At 33.7% G+C, this 17,541-nt stretch overlaps 1 protein-coding gene across 1 annotated transcript; it reads right to left on the bottom strand.

The window, feature by feature from the left end:
- Window positions 1–4,247: 4,247 nt before the first annotated feature.
- On the bottom strand, window positions 4,248–16,877 carry LOC149969033 (cytochrome P450 4C1-like). The gene is made up of 7 exons (XM_090170001.1): window positions 16,795–16,877; window positions 16,119–16,245; window positions 13,158–13,349; window positions 10,892–11,068; window positions 10,051–10,117; window positions 6,027–6,206; window positions 4,248–4,405 (listed from the first exon to the last, which is right to left on the bottom strand). The coding sequence occupies exons 1-7, from the start codon at window positions 16,875–16,877 to the stop codon at window positions 4,248–4,250; spliced, it is 984 nt and encodes a 327-aa protein (XP_090026127.1).
- Between the last annotated feature and the right edge of the window lie 664 nt (window positions 16,878–17,541).

Raw genomic sequence — 17,541 nt, 5'->3', positions numbered from 1 at the left:
AAGTTACTTTGGCAGCGCAATAATTCAGCAAAAACGTTGGCAATTTTTTGCAAGCAGCATTTTCTCTGCGGTTAGGGAATGTTACCATACGTAGTACTAACACTGCGGAGATACTACTACACATGAATGATCTTTTTAATTGTCTCAATGGTACGACTCTTAACTATGCTACGCTATGCAAAAGAGTCATTATTTCTATCCGTAAGCAAATGCTGATTGAGAAATTGCAATTATTTAACACATGGAAACCCCTAAACTTCAGATATAAAAAAATTGCCTTGTATCGAAGGGTGGAAACTTTCCATTCAATCACCGACTTTTTTTGTGGAAAGACCGGAAATACAATTTTGATTTACGCATTTATTAATTTTGAGAATAAGCCAAGATTTTGTTGACAGTTATTATCGTTTTATCCGTAAAAAAGGAGGGAATACAGACCATTTGAATCCTCAAAAATTCCGAGTTGCAGATAGTGCTGATTCAGTTAACCACCTTTTAAAGCCACGAGATTCAAATTTCATTGACACTTTAGATGAGTTCATCCTTTATATTTATTCCTTTAAAATCCCAGCTCCCGGACCAGATGAAGGTTTATTCAATTTGGGAAGTCATGAAGTTCTGCAAGGCCTAGGACATTGCGCCGAAGAAGACTTGGAAATATGTAAAGCAATTGAAAAAGTAAACCTTCTAAAGCAAACGGTTTTAAGTTACAAAATTTTCAGGGTATATAATCTACCGATGTTTTGAATGAATTGAAAATCGAATGATTGATAATACCTACATCCTCAGTTATTACAATGCTAATAAAACAGAGAAAACTACGCTTTTGGTAACCTTATTTTACCAACAGAAGCATTCTTGAAATTTGCAAAGCAGAGCAATGAAGTCTTTGACACCAGTTTTTAATTACTGTGATATGTGACAATTGTTAGAGGCCGCTTAGAAATATTTCAAACACGACGTATTGACCAAAGTGGTTTGCCGCTCCATACGATTCATTATGCGTAACTACATTTTAAACCATGACAGGTTTCTTTATTGAGTTTGGTTTCAAGAACGGATTGAAAAAGCCAGATATCGACCATGAATACATGAAGTCTCAGAAAATATTTTAAAGAAAACAGATGAAAATCCAACACTGAATACAAACTGAATTTCTAGGAAAACCGTTTTTTAAATAATTTAACCCTCATCCATACATAAGCGTAAACTGTCGTTATATTTTTAAATGTTTAAGGGGTTCCAAAAGGGCCTTGGTTATTTTCTAGTATTCCATGAATTCATTTAATTTATTTAAAATTAGTGAGTGTCATATTAAAATGCAATAAAATAGTAAACTTTGCTGTCCTCACTTATGATATATTCTATGCAAATTATTTTTAATAAAAAAATCGACCATCGGAAAAATGATAGAAAAACATTTCCGGATTCTTCCATAGAAATGAGGTTATGAAACGATTGAAACAGCGCCAGCGCGTTTTGGGGACAAGAACTGTCTCCCTCGAAGCACGCCCATCAAAAATCTTTTACAAATATTAACATTACAAGAATTGGAAGAGATGCCCCTCATAGCGAAGCAACTTTACACTCTCTGGTCTCAGTCCCTCCTAGCTTTCAACCAGTTGCGGACCCTAGGGTTAAGCCTAATGAGCCTATTGGTTAATTCGCTACTGCATGTATTAAACAATAATTTCAAATTGATACTAGCTTTTCAACAGTTATGGCAAAGTTTGATTCAATTAGTCTATTTTATGCTTTTCATTTTTATACAGTGTTGCATCAGCATAGAAAATAATTGTTTTTTCACATTTAATTTAACGGTCAAAAAACAAAATGAGGTTTTACCCTTAATTTAATAAGGCCTATTAACTTTTCGTTAAATAAAAAACTATAGTTTGAGCGTTAGTTTTACAGCGATATTGGAAACGTTTGTTTCACTGTAAATTTTACAGTGAAATTGCTGTTCTGGTAAAGTAATTTCTTTGTATGTACATAATCGCTCCTAAAAATTTTGCAGCTAACAGTACTAACCGTGGTTTATGGTAGTACAGGAGGATCACGGCTCACGACCCTAAGTCTAGGGCACAGCAGTCCTTTTAGTAAATGACCTTTTGTTATTTCAGTTTATTTATAAAGATATCAACCTACATTTAACAATATAGTTATTACTAGAGTCATAAAAGACTGCGAAAATGAAGATAGAGTACTAGCTGAAAAAAAAATGAATATTTGCTGCCCGAAAATAGAGATAGAAATTGAAAGTAGTCCAGCCCAAATCTTTAGAAAAGGATCCGACTAGGTGAAAAAATGCTGATCTATAATATACAAAACGGACACCTACGAAGATAAAATGAAATTACTAAAAAACTTACTACTAAACTTATAGGTTCAGATATTTTTATTGAGCAAGACTATACTAGATATGCATTAAGAAGGTTTGCTCAGTCAAAACTACCTATGAGATTTAAATGGGTAAATTCAAATTCCAGATCCATTGAAGGTGAAATCTTTAAAAACGATTTTCTGACCGATAAAGTTGATATATGTAAGGCTATAAAATATATCCTCTGCTTAAGAGATACTTTTTATTTCACTATTTTATTAATGCTAAACATAAGTTATAACAACGTACACTCTGTTAAATAAGTCTTCAGCCGTTGGGATTTTGGCACTTATTTGCGATTATCTCAAAAACTATGAATGATAGCAAGTTGAAACCAATTTTATTTATATCTTACTAATATCTTTCATACCTATGTCTTGATTCACGTGTAGCATTTCCATATCCGCCGGAAACGCCAAATATCGTTTTTGACAACTTTTTTAATAATGATGTTACGCCCCTGAATCCTGCATTTTTGGATTCACAAGGGTCGATTCATATTTAGAAAGTGTCATTGTTATCCGGCTACGTCGAACGGCTGCTAAGATATGGCCTATAGAATATTCGGGTCTCATTCGGAAAATTCTAAAATGCCTAATTAATCAATATTACTAATCCGGCATATAACCACAGCGTTCCAACAACTCGTTAAATCAATTTATATATATGCTTATTGTGTTACCCGCAATGAAACGACGAAAGTTGTTTTTTTCCTCAACAATAAGATATTATTTCTCGGTCGCCTCGAGCATTTTAGAATTTTCCGAATGAGACCCGAATGTTCGATAGGCCATTCAGGGGCGTAACATCATTATTAAAAAAATTGTCAGAAACGATATTTGGCGTTTCCGGCGGATATGGAAATGCTACACGTGAATCAAGACATAGATATGAAAGATATTAGGAAAATATTAAAAATAAAATTGGTTTCAACTTGCTATCATTCATAGTTTTTGAGATAATCGCAAATAAGTGCCAAAATCCCAACGGCCGAAGACTTATTTAACAGAGTGTACAAAGCATCAAAGCAAACTTTTCTACTTTATACGCAAAATCTGTTTCTATATTTAATTCTACTATTGATATCATTTGTTTGGTCGAAACTTGGCATTATTAATTTTTTTTAATTATTATGTGGGTTACAATTAAATGGAATTGGTTGTTCAGAGCTGGCATTTTAAGCTAAGTAGATGCGATATTTGTTTTTACAGTGGTTTTGGTGTTAGCCTACTAATTTGAACAAGCTTTTGGAGGGGTGCTGCTTTGCCACTGAAAGTATTGAAAGGCTTCGGGCCCAAACGAAAATATGAAACTCTACTCGTTATGAAAAAAACTACATAATCGTAAGCTTACGTCTACGGAATTATTAAGACTTATGTGAACTACGGAATTATTAAGACTTATGTGAACTACGGAATTATTAAGACTTGTGTGAACTACGGAATTATTAAGACTTATGTGAACTACGGAATTATTAAGACTTATGTGAACTACGGAATTATTAAGACTTATGTGAACTACGGAATTATTAAGACTTATGTGAACTACGGAATTATTAAGACTTATGTGAACTACGGAATTATTAAGACTTATGTGAACTACGGAATTATTAAGACTTATGTGAACTACGGAATTATTAAGACTTATGTGAACTACGGTATTATTAAGACTTATGTGAACTACGGAATTATTAAGCCTTATGTGAACTAAGGAATTATTAAGACTTATGTGAACTATAAGCAAAAACGAAAATGCCAAACCAATAACTATTATTCAGTTTATTACTCATACACACTAAGCAAAAATTTAAATTTAACAGTTTTCTTAAATTTCAGTTAAAACGCATAACAATAAACAATTAGAGCTATCTCTTCTGAAATTGTAATTGAACGGGTCCTGATGGTCTGAGGACCATTTCAGCTGATAATTTAATTTTATCTCTCTGGTCCAATGATCGAATTTTAAAATTCAACAAAACGTGAGACAAAATAACCTTCTCCTCCAGCAAGGCAAATTTCTGACCTAAAAAAGGAATTGAGAAAGCGTACGTTTTCAGTTCCCAAAGCACTGTTTATAGTACGATTTCTAAGAATCTGTTTCAAATAATTGACTTTAGATTAACCTTTGACATCGCTCGCGCAGCCATCAAACTAAAGCCGGAAACCACATTATTGGATTAAATTCCTAACGCCAAAACTTTCCTAATCCCCATTAAATTTGTCTGAACATTTCTCACCATAGGGTCGACTGGTGAAAGGTTCAGTAAGAACTTTTAAAAAAAAAATTGTTGGTCATATCACGAATGTGATTATGTTGAGACTATTTTTAAAGTTGCTTGTAGAATTAGCCGCGTTCTCCGAAGAAATTCTGTCAGGTTTATCATTTGTTCTCTAGAAGACATTTGTTCTCCGCCGCGATTAAAGATTACGCAGCCGACGTTTTTATTTCCCCCTCTTGGGCTGGGAAAATTCAACCATGATTCCTTGCCCGCCGTTTCGATTTTGTGATTGTTCCTAAAATTAAATTATTACATTCTTGGTCGGGGTTAATTGATTACACCTAGTGGCTGGTTCTCACTTTAAACGTTAAGAAATACACAATAGCGGTGTAGCGGGAAATGATTTGGCCCCCTTAAGGGATACAGAAAGCAATACAACGAAAGTTAATAGGACCTATCCAAATTCTACGAAATTTCCAGGGGATATAAAGTTAACCTCCAAATGTTATGCAAATAGATTTTGGGCCAAACCTATTAAGCGCCGTTTCCAAAATTTCAAGGTAGACCAAGTTGTCATTTGAGTTAGCCGCGCTTATTTAAGGTATCATGCACCAGCAGCACGACGGCGTTTTTTAAAATTACTTCTTCAGTCTTTAATTAATTTGTACATTAAAGAAACTTTCGAATAATAGTTCGACTTTTAAAAAACTAGCTAAGCTTAACGAAGACAACACCGCCCGAAGTTACTAACAAGGAGACATCCCGAAGTGTAACCCACCGATTTTGTTCAAACTCGGGGGATTGGTAGACCTTCATGTATCATGAACAATCCTAAAGGGAATTTATTCAATGGGCAACCGTTTTGCCATGGCAACGAAATATGTTTTTGACAACACAAAATATTAAATTATCCCATTGAAAATAACATGGGATTTTGACCTTATCAAAAGTTTATCAATTTTGATGTTTCTTTGTCAATTTTTATCTATTTTTGGCATTTTCGAAATTTAAAAATTTGTTAAACTTTTTCACAGGGGGGTCCTAGGAATCGGTCAGAATCCCATGTTATTTTCAATGGGAAAATTTCCATTTGTTGTTGTCAAAAACATTTTTTGTTGCCATGGCAAAATGGTTGCCCATTGAATAAATTCCCTTCAGGATTTTTCAAGTTACATGAAGGTCTACCAATCCCCTGAGTTTGAACAAAATCGGTGGGTTACACTTCGGGATGTCTCCTTGTAAGTCCGCCTTCTCCCGGGAGAAGACACTGATTTGGAAAACGACAAGAAATAAAAATTTACACGTGAAGCACTCGACAGTAGAAACTTTAAGGAAATCAATCGGCTCTTAATGGAAATACGTTTTAAAATATTTCATTCTGTGTGCCTTTTTGGCACGGACTTAATTAATCTAAAGTTGATTTACCAATGCAATTTCTGGGTCCGGCGGAAAAGGGCAAGAAAGCGAAAGGATGTCTTCCTCCAGCGTTCTCTTCCGAAAATCGATCAGGGTCAAATATTTCCGGATTGGGAAACACGTCTTTATCTCGGTGGAGTGCGTGAACAAAAACAAAAACGTTGATACCCTTTGGAAGAATTTTTCCTCCTAAAATATAAATTAAAATAATAAAATATTATTAAGTGCGAGCAAAAGCATATCTTTAGATGTGATCATGTATTAAAAGAACTCGCCTTAAATTTCCTTGCAGAAATTAAGGTTTAAATAAAATTTGTTTAAAATGTGCAATTTTGTGTTAAACTGGTGTATATATTACTATTATAATTAATTTATCGATACTACGAAATGACTAGTCTAAGTTTATTAATTTTTTATGACGTTCGCTACTTAGTTTGAAAACGGAAATATCGCCTCGGTCCAGCTGCGGCTTTATCAGTTTCTTTCCAGGAGAGACAGACCCCATCTTTCCTTGCATATGATTTATTACCTCTTAACTGAATTGACAATACAGAAGTTAATAAGTTTATCGTATTCTTCTTTGATTGATTAACGCGCACGCGCTGAGTTTTACAATATCGTAAATTGACCTTACCGCGTGCAAGGTTTTTATTAACAAAAGATAAATAAATCGAGTTAGTACTTATAAGTACCTTGGAATATGGTTTGATAGTCACCTGACATTTAACAAACATATTGAAACCATTAGTACTAAACTTGCGAGGGTATGTCGGATAATCTATATGAACAAGACTGCTATACCCCGCCACATACTTATTGAAATATATTACGCTTTGTTCCACTCAACTATATCTTATGGCATTGCTATATGAGGCAATTCCTCAAAAATAATTTGATTCGCATTCATCTCTTCCAAAAGAGTGCAATTAGATCAATTTATAATTTGAATTTTTTAGCACCCACAAACAAATTATTTATTGACAGTAAAATTTTATCGGTATACCAATTATTCTAACGGTAATTTTTAAAGATTTACAAAATTGTAAGATTTCTAACTTTAAAAAAACTAAGGGCCTATCTAAAACTTGTCTGTAACAATCAATTCTCCTACCACTGTGTAAAAACACGAAAAAATCTCCTCCATTTTTAATTATGGCGTAAAACTGTTTAACACCCTAGATTATGTCTTACAAACCACCGGAATTGCCTCGACTTTTAAATCAGCCGCCAAAAAATAATCTTGAGCAAGAATAAATCTAATTAAAAAATATTATATCTTCTTATGTCAATACGTTTTTTAACTGATATTTGTTCCTTTTTTCGTTTTTACAATTGTTCTGTTTTAAATTTGTAATTAAGTAACTAACTATTATCTTCTATTTATACTTGGGGCACAAATCACTCGCTGACTTAGCCCCACCCAGCGGTTCATCTGTTTATTCCTTATTTTATATCATCGTTGCCGAACAGAATGTGTCTTTGCGACGCATTGGGGCGATAAATAGTTTATCGTGTATAGCAAGAATCGCTAAGTAAGGTTTTTAATAAATGTCTGGTGACCGATCATTTATCTCGACCACATCCGCATTTAACCTGCCGCAAGTGTTAGCAGCATGGTCACGTCATCCGTCAATATCTCACTTGGCTGCTTACAGAACGCACAATGCTGGCAGAGAGAAAATACTTAGACTATTGTGATGCGCAGCACGATGCGCACGAACTCTCAGATGGTGCCGTGCCTGAGAATGTCTCCGACAGAAGGAGTCGGATCTGAATGATGCCGTCAAGCCAGTTCACCCAAGTTTCCAGGAGAGACCTGATACTTCGGATCCTCTTTCAACGTTACAAAGTATGAAGGTCGACGAGATTCTATTGGGGCAGCTTCGAAATGTTCAGATTTGCCGAGAAGTGACAGCGATTACCATAAATTGGGTAAAATTTCGATTTTAAATTCGGGTGCTCGTTTTATCGACGTTAGGCATCTTAGTGCTAGTAAGCTGTTTGTTTAGTTTGTTTTTCCCAGTTCATTTGGCGAATAGCCTGGAGAGTCCGTTTCTAGTACGAGGGGGACTGGGTTACCACCTTTTCACAATCTAGATGTCAGTAAAGATGTAAAATCTTATCGTGAGCGCGTTAGGTAATACTACGAGGATGCAGAAACAGATACTGCGAAATAAAGGGATATAATGTTATTGCAAGAGACACACTGGGAGGGAAATAATATAAAATATTTTCTGGTTCTCTACGCGGGTCATGTGATTATCTACTAGGACAGAGAAACGGGTTTTGTGGTGTGGCCATTTTTTTAATTTCCCGGCAGGTGAAGTTTAAATTCTGAAAAGTAATAGGCTCTAACAATGGCCACTTTCTTTTTATTCCCGTTGATTTTGAGGGAGAAAAAGTAAAACTTGGTTCCATTTATGCCCACTCTGATGATTTACATCGTGCAAGTTTTATGGATACGTTAATTCTCATTATTTAGTTATTAACGCTGTGATGAATAATCGATTCTGCTCAATAAATGAAAAGTAAAAAAAAATATTATAAAGGGTTATACCAAGTGGATCCAGTAAAAACCTCGAAAATAAAACTCCGTATCAGTAAAGCCTCGTAAGAATTATCTTTCGTAAATAGATGGTATTTGTAACGGTAGGGTGTGTTGATATATCTAGATAGCTTCGAAATAACCTTTTTAATGATATTTGATTTGGTAAAGTTGACAGAACGTGGTCTGGCGCGCTTCCGCTGATATCTGCAATGACGGTACCTGTTTGGGCTAATGTCTGGCCTGCTTGTTCTTTTAAAAGGTTTTTGAACAGCGTACCATCAATTTAAATTTGATGGTAATAATAAAAATTTTAGAACTCAAAAATGACGATTCCATTACAATTTATTTGCAGACTTGTCTTTTTTGGACAAGACCAATAGCACTTATCTTCATAAATACGGTCTTTGAAGTACGTATAGCCAGAACAAATTAGTCAAGTTCCCGTCTTTGAGTTTTAGAGAAAAACACATCCATGATGTGTAGGGTCTAATAGCAAAAGAAAACAGAGATTAACTTTATTAGGTTTTTTATGAGGTTATTTTTACGATGTTTTATCTCTACGGAGTTGTTGATTTTACGAGGTTATATTTAGGAATATTTAATTTTCACATGTTTATTTTTATAAGGTTTATCAAAAGGGGTTTTTATTTTCGAGATTTGGCTCGGCAGCGAAACCTAATTGTTTCATGCAGGTATCATTATAGTGGGCACCAGTATAATGAGGCCTTTTCGCGCTAACCCCGTCCTTAACCCCGTTGGTAAATACATTTTAAGTTTGGTCTGGAAGAGATTTTTCTATTGTTTAATTTTTGTTCTTGTATATTCCCAAAAACAGTCTATACTCAATTTTTTAGTAGTGTAAATGGCCCGCGTAATTCATAACCGTTGTTCCGTGTGTGTAGTGGGCCAATATCAGGTATGGCCTGCGAAAAACTAGAATATTTTTAAGAAACAATTTCCAACCAAAAAGGTCACAGTTGCTTAGATTTCCAACTTGAATCTGGATCCTGATATGTCGTTAAGCAGTGAAGTTCTGGAATTAAATGTGCGGTGATAGCTTTACCCGTGACAGCATCTTACGACTGTGATAGCAATTCCAATTCGCGTCTGCAGCGCGTTTCCATTCGCAGGAATTCACGCAACACCTATAGCAACATGGTTGGTCAAGGAGTGCACGGTTGCGGCTACAACGCTTATGAGTTTAGTACCGTAAAACATTAAAAAATCTCCACTCGCATAATCCAAGGTATATATCCACTAGCTTAAACACACGTTAGAATTAAGCTCTCTGACTTTTCCCAAAAATAATATCTCAGCTCACAAATCGATTTATACATTTAGATTTTCGGCCAAACGATGAAACTTGTTCTTAAGAAATTTCCCTTAATTTCATAGACATTGCTCTGGTCGCGTGGCTCGTTATAGCTTAAAGTACACTTAACACTATACTGGGTAACAGAGGGCTAGTTCCTAAAATATATTTACCAATTTCAATTGTCTCATCTAAACGTCTTTGAAAACCAGGAACCGTAGGATAGAGTCTTAGGGTCTCCTAAAATATACAAAAAATAAATTATTTGTGTAATGGTTTTTTTCTGGATACTGTAAACTATCCAGAAAAGTTGGTAGCTTATGTATTGTTGTAAAATGTGTTAAGTTAGATGAACTATCACGAAATTGAAGTTCAAGAATTTAAATGAAAGATAAGCAAATAATAATTCAACATATTATTTTAAAACTTAATTCAAAACCTACGCAATTGCATTGATTTTTAAATAATTTTTTCCGAGCCTAACTAAAGCCTCTAGACCACTCCATTTAAAGGAACGCGATAGAACACAATATCCAAGAAAAGTTGACCAGTCGATTTATAGACGTAAGAGCGACAAAATGCACTATGTATATGAAGCCAATCATTTTGAAAAGCAACAATAAGACTAAATGTGATAACATTGCTAGTGTCAACGATTAATTTGGTATTCAATTGCTCATATGACGAAATATAGACAGAGCGAAGAATGAGGCGTTATTCGACACTCTTCCATTATCAATATTTAGCGATCACAAGACTGAAAATATATTTTATACAAAGTCACTTCTTCGACTGTAAAATCGTGTTTATTCTTGTAAATATTACGGCTAAAAAGGGACAGCAATTTAATGTCCACAATCAAGTTGAAGGTTTTGAATCGTTTTGTTGCTAAACAAAGATTCGTAACGATAAATTAAAACAATTTTAGACTAAAGCACAACTTGTGAATGGGTGTTAAACATTTGTCTACCCCTTTCACTGAAAATATTTTAATAGAAGAAAAACGGTATTTACCTTAATGACCATATCCATGTATTTTAGCTTGCTCAAATCTTCCATTGTCACTTCGGGTGATGTTCCTTTCTGCCCGAGAATTTCATTGACCTCTTCGAACATCTTGTTTTGGATATCAGGATGCAAACCGATAAGATACAGAATCCATGTCAAACTAGTTGCCGTCGTATCGTGACCCTGTGAATAAACATTTTAAAATGTCACACTTTTTTTAATTTTAAAACCCTATTTAATAACTAAAAAATGCTTTTCTTCTCGATGATATTTAAAATGCAATCCAGCAAACACAAAATCGCCCGAGGAATATCCAAAATATCAGGTGAAGTGGACATTCGCAATATCCTTATGATGACCAACAATCCCAACAATTAACTTTTTGAGGTACTGCGGATGGGAAAATTTCCTCATTTTAGACATCCGTTTAATATCCATTGGAAGTGGATTTTGGATTTCTAGATTTATCACACGGATATTCACACTTTATTTGTTAGGTCTTAATTTGATATTTTGGTCGTTATATGGACAACAAATAGTGATTAAACGGAAAATCCCACAAGCACAAATAATTCAAATTGATATCCAAAGGATTTTATTTTTCGATATTCATGATATCGCTATTATAAGCAATCCAGAGCTCTTTTCGTGATATTACGTATTTCTGATCATCATTTGTTATCTAATATCATTCAAACTGAGTCATTGTTTGTTGGGTTAATAAATAGCCAATATTATTTAATTCATGTGAAGGTTGCTGCTATCATTCAAATATGAGTAGATAGAAAAAAACATAATAAAATAAGGTCTGTTTTATAAACCAATTTTTTATTATTAGATAATTCAAGACTATGTTCTAAATTTCTATTTCATGGATAAAATATATTTTGTTAAATAACTGACTAAAGGTCACACCCTAAGAATGTTTAGGAGCGGCGTCAGACACAAGGTGAGGCTGGAACGTCCTCCGGTGGTAATGTTATGCCGAGTTTAAATAAATAATATCATATCTCCCAAAGCATTAGAGTTTGCGAATATCCATGCAATGATGTACATGATGTATATTTTCAATAAAGGATATATGTATTATTACCATGTTTACGTTCAGCAAAGGATATTTGCAATTTTATCATGTATATTTTCAACAATGGATATTTGCTTCTTCTTCAATGTTCGAGCGTATTCGTATATCTTCAATATTTCGATATCCAGGGGTCACTGTGTTGGCAGGGATGAATAACCTTGGAACGTAAATAAGATATCTTTGGAGTAGAGTTTAGCAAAACCGTAAATAAGCCGCCAAATTTTCAATTATACATAAACATTTCGGTTAACCGTTAAATTATGGATATTATTCACGGTTATAAAATGATTAAACATGCAATTTTTATTAATTAATCATTATAATTAAATATTTGTATAGAAAAACAAAAATAAGATATCCAGAGGACTTTTTGTATTTGCAGGGTTGATATTTCAATCTATAGGAGTTCCTTCGAACCTCAATAAGATATCTTTGGAAAGACAATTTTTCAATGCCATACTTAAATCTTACCTATAAGATGTCATACTGATATTCAAATATGCTTTGGCAATATATCTTCGAATTTTTCATTTATATTATGAAATTTAAATAAAAAACCAAGTTTTTTTCGCAAAAAAACCACGCAAATATGAATTTGTTAACATAATTGGATATCACGTCGACATCTCTCGATCTATAAAGGTTGATTTCAAATTCTTGGACGTCCCTAAGATATTTTATGTTATGCATATTCTAGTTACATCGAAATTTTGTGGATCTTTCTAGAATATCTGAGGGAGATTAGTTTTCTGGGAAATGATGAAAAATAATAACTCTATAAGACCACGGGAGAAAGGACCCTATTTTTGTAAAAACAATTACTACCATTAGCTTAATTCAGGACAAATAGTTGATAAGTTTTCAACATTCATTATCACAGATCAATCTTTAGAAAAATCGTCTTAACGACTATTGTAAACTACGACTTTTTGAGAATAACAATTATTTTAACTGCTAAGGACATTTTGTTCCTTACATATCATAAGTCAAACTCCTAAAAAACCTTAAAGGCCGCCTACATAAATCTTCGGTTTACTCTGTCTTTCACTGGAAATAGGCTTACTGCATTACACTTGTGCCATGCAGTCAGCCTACTTCCAGTGAAAGACAGAGTAAACCGAAGATTTATGTAGTCGGCCTCATAAAAAAGGCTATATAGGAAATTATTTTTGTTTTATCGTGTATTACAGTGAACATAAAAGTGTTGACTTCGTCCGTTAGGTCTTTTTCGGTGAAAGTTGGATCGGTCAAATGCATTTCAAGTAACATCTCCAGTAAGGCCATTTTCTGCTCCGTGGCCGAGCCTTGTTCCTTCTTTAGTGACCCTTTTTTCAGATTATTAAAATACTCCAATTTAGCATATCTCTTCTTATTGAGCACCTTTAATGAGTAAGCCAAACGAACAACGATTAAAAGCAAAATAACAATTGGAAAATTTATCATCCTTAAAAATGTATTATTAGTATTAAAATTCGAGGGAAATGAATATGTTTAGATAGTGAAACGGAATTAATGATGGTGGACTCGTATATTTATTGGAGTCGCTGTTAACGTTCGCAAAATATCAGCCGAGTTACAATTACTCTAGTCCGTTGAGAAGGAAATCACTCGCCTAGTGGCTTTATCAAAGCAAAGAGGAATCACGGCGGAGTGTGAACTACGAGGGGAACAGAAAGAACTGGCGATTGGACTTAAGTCTAATACTTTCGCTTCATGTACTTCCGTCAACAACATTATAAAAACTGAATAGTGGTTACTTATCTGTTAAAAATGGTCCGATTTCCTGCAAACCCTTTGCACAAGTTTGTAGTTTTCAGTACAAACATATTCGATTTTCGGTTAAATATTAGATAATTTGTTTAAAGTTGGTCGGTAGTAGTGTAGTAAAAATGAAATGCGGAAAAATTTCCAGAAAATTTTCCGAATTGCGAAAAAATGGAAAATTGATACATAAATTACTTTTAAAGGGTTTTTAATGTTTTTTAATTTGTATCGATATAAAATGTTTGACAGCGCTAACAATGCCGGACTTAATCCTTCCACATGGAGAGGTCGGGAGAGCGAGCTGACCCACCGCTATCAATGGTGGGGTTTCGAACCCTAAATTTCGAAATGGCCGGGGAGTCGAACAACAAAAAACTACAGTTGTAAAAACGGGAGGTTGCGCGGTAAAAACTCCTAAAGAGGGGAGACGCGTGCGAGGGGGCGATTTCTTTTTCTCATACACGTCACTGAAAACGGTCCCCGAGATCTTACCATAGGGAATACGGCCGGATAACCATTCCAAGTTCAAGGTATGAATTCCTGAGAGAGAGAGAGATATATATATATATATATATATATATATATATATATATATATATATATATATATAGATCTCGATACGCTGAACAATGTTTCAATAGAACAAAATGTTCAAAAATCTACCGTTCGTCCTCTAGCGGGTCCTAAAGTTGTAGTCGCGAGTATAGTATAGTATAGTCTAAATTAATTAATACCATCTTTAATTAAATGGATTTTTAACATATTATCGTAAGAAGTTATGTCGGCCGCATGGTTTTTTGCTGAGCGTTTCGAGTTCAATTAGGCAGATAAATCGTGAAATCACATGAAAGATTATTTTTTATTTTAAAGTCCTTAAGGAGATTGTCATATATCTTAGGGTAATACATATTTGAAGAATAATGTTTGCATTAGAACATTATTCTTACCTAGTTAGGTAGTCGCGATGTTCAAAGTAAATAACGATAGGAAAAAACGGTCCGGTCGGAAATCGAACTCGAAACGCGCAGTAAAAAACCATGCGGCCGACATAACTTCTTACGATAATATGTTAAAAATCCATTTAAATAAAGATGGTATTAATTAATTTAGACTATACTATACTCGCGACTACAACTTTAGGACCCGCTAGAGGACGAACGGTAGATTTTTGAACATTTTGTTTCATTAAAACATTGTTCAGCGTATAGAGATCTATCTACAGGCCGATTTTCAGAAATATTCATGGAAATCACATTTCCATATAAAACGTGCGGGGTCCTTTGCAAACAATATACTAGACTTATCATGGAATGAAAACCTTTTTATTTTTTTAGAAAAAATACGGAATATTTTCTGGAAAAAAGGCTACGGTTATTTTCTGGAAAATTTTCCGACTTACAACACGAGTCGAGCTAGCGTTTTGTGAAAATTTTATCTTTTTGCATGTTATTTTTATCCCTTGGGTGTTAAAGTTTATCTTCTACCCTTACAGCCTGAATCTATTTAGAAAACGGAGTATTGAGAAGAAGGCCATCAGTTTCGAAACTTGAGCTTCGCAGTACGTGTTTAACATATGGACATGACCAAAGTCACCTGAAAACCGATCCAAGTCAGCTCCTGGTAATCATTCCCGAATATGGTGATTAAAGGTTTTAAACGAGTATTTCATCGTTAAGGAAAATACGTGATAAACGAAAACGCAATTTCAAATCTGGTATTAGGATACATTGTAAAATTGAAATAGCTCTTTAATGGAAAATAACGTAATATGATATCGTAAATTCACTTTTAGGCTTCATTACGAGATCAAGCTTAATTTTAATTTCTTTCCATTTGTTGTTTAAATCCGCGCTTATTCGGTGTGTGCATTTTATATCTTTAATAATGACGGCTGGTGTTGACAAAAAGTAGCACGAAAACCCTGGTATTTTATGGAAAACAAGCGGAGAAATTCTTTAAAATCTTCTTTTAGTTTGATTAATTTAATGAGAGGTGAGTTTGATGATAAAGATTAAGCTAAAATAAGTAATAAGGAATTTCGAAACAATTATCGGTTAAAGTTAAATAATTTTAATAATTATTTGTTGCTTGGTAAAAGGAAAGACAGGTACTAAATAGTAATTTCTTGATGTTGAACTATTCACCAAGCAAGTCAAGTCAAGCACTTTATCTTAATAAAACTGTTATATTCGGGGTTCTTTCATATTAATAAGATACACAAAGAAAGATACCAACAAATTTAATTGCGTAACATTTTAACATCACTTGGTCATTTTACTTCAGAATGCGTATTAAATATTATCCATAATAAAATATGATGTTATTTAAAGAACGTTAACACTTATCAAGCTTTTATATCCGTTAATAGTTAATCCAAAAAATTACTTTGGTCGTCGTATCTTGAATCACTTTGATGCATTGTTTAAAGTGTTTCCCTTCTTTTGTCAAACCGTAAATAAAATCACTACTCATCCACGGATATCGTCCACGAATTGAAATATAAAATGTCGCCCTAAACAATGCCACATTAATAAAATCACATAAAAATTAGGCTGAAACTATGACAAATACTTCAATTATTGGAAAATATTGGAAGAACATATTAATTGTTTGTCATAAACAATTTGATTTGATGATGAAATTCTCTTATTGTTTGATGTAACTAGAAAATATACAATTGAATATTTTATAATGCTATCATTCCTTAAATAAATATACCTTTTGACGTGTTTATTTTAATATGACTTAGGCCTAAGGTGGTGCCTTGGGTATTAGCCTAGCTGATTATTATTATATGGTCGATGTAAAATTCGCATTAGGGGTCTGACAATTTATCAATTTCTTCAGGTTGCAAGCACCAAAAGATTAAAAAACTTTCAAGAACTACAATATAATTTTGCTAACCGTGTAATTGATCATTCCACTGTTTTAAACGTTATGAACCAGTTTCATGTTTTTAAACTTTAACTATTTTTTTTTATTTAAAGCGCTGGTAATATTGTCCCTTAATTGAGCAAATGAGTTTCACGCCAATGTATACAAAGAAAAAATTAAAACTTACTGATTAACAGCATTAGCGTATTCGGAATCCTCATTTTCTTGACACTGCAACTTAACTCCCATTGCTGTTTCTGAATCAATCATTACGTTAAGAAAATTAAATACCTTTAACATATTTTATACAGGTTGTCTGTTCTTACTCTAACACATTATTTTTTTCTAAAATACTATATTACGTATAGTTTCGAAATTTTCAGAGTTCATGTATGACAGGGGACATTATAATTTCTAGTTTTAGAAAAATTTAAATGTTTTAAAAAATATGACAGGTAGGTAATACATGAAAACTTTCCGGGATAAAGTTAAATCTAGGAAATTGGCTTTAACCTGTGCATAATGTACTAAACTTTTTAGAAATCAATCACTTTTACACAGTATAAACACATTTATTAAAAACGCTGATGACGGCCCGTGCGATTGGACCGAAACGCGTAGGGTTTTTAATAAATGTGTTTATACTGTGTAAAAGTGGTTGATTTCTAAAAGGTTTAGAGGGATAAAGTTGTATATCATAGTTGAAAACTTACCAATGAAATTGGTTTGGTTGAAAAAGGGCAAAGGACCCCGCACACCGTCAATGGGAAAATGGCTTATGGGCAATTTTTATGAAATTTGGATATGTTGTCCTACTGATCATGCTAAACTAAAGTGTAAGTAGCCCAAAGTGGCCAAATCCATATCTTGGCCACTACTGACCCTCAAAGATCGAATTGACCATAGTAATACTCTATTGTAATTCTAATTAATT

The sequence above is a fragment of the Leiobunum rupestre genome, chromosome 1 (genome assembly GCF_980474605.1).
Source record: "Leiobunum rupestre chromosome 1, qqLeiRupe1.1.hap1, whole genome shotgun sequence".
NCBI classification, from domain to species: domain Eukaryota; kingdom Metazoa; phylum Arthropoda; class Arachnida; order Opiliones; family Sclerosomatidae; genus Leiobunum; species Leiobunum rupestre.
Note: the sequence above shows the minus strand (reverse complement) of the source record. Positions and strands in the feature narration are given on the sequence as shown.

Coding starts and splice junctions, on each gene's coding strand:
- LOC149969033 (XM_090170001.1), bottom strand. CDS start 16,877: ATGATTGATTCAGAAACAGCAATGGGAGTTAAGTTGCAGTGTCAAGAA. Junction 6,207..10,050: donor AGATGAGACAATTGAAATTG/GTAAATATATTT, acceptor TTTATATTTTAG/GAGGAAAAATTCTTCCAAAG. Junction 4,406..6,026: donor CGGACCCAGAAATTGCATTG/GTAAATCAACTT, acceptor TTCCTTTTTTAG/GTCAGAAATTTGCCTTGCTG.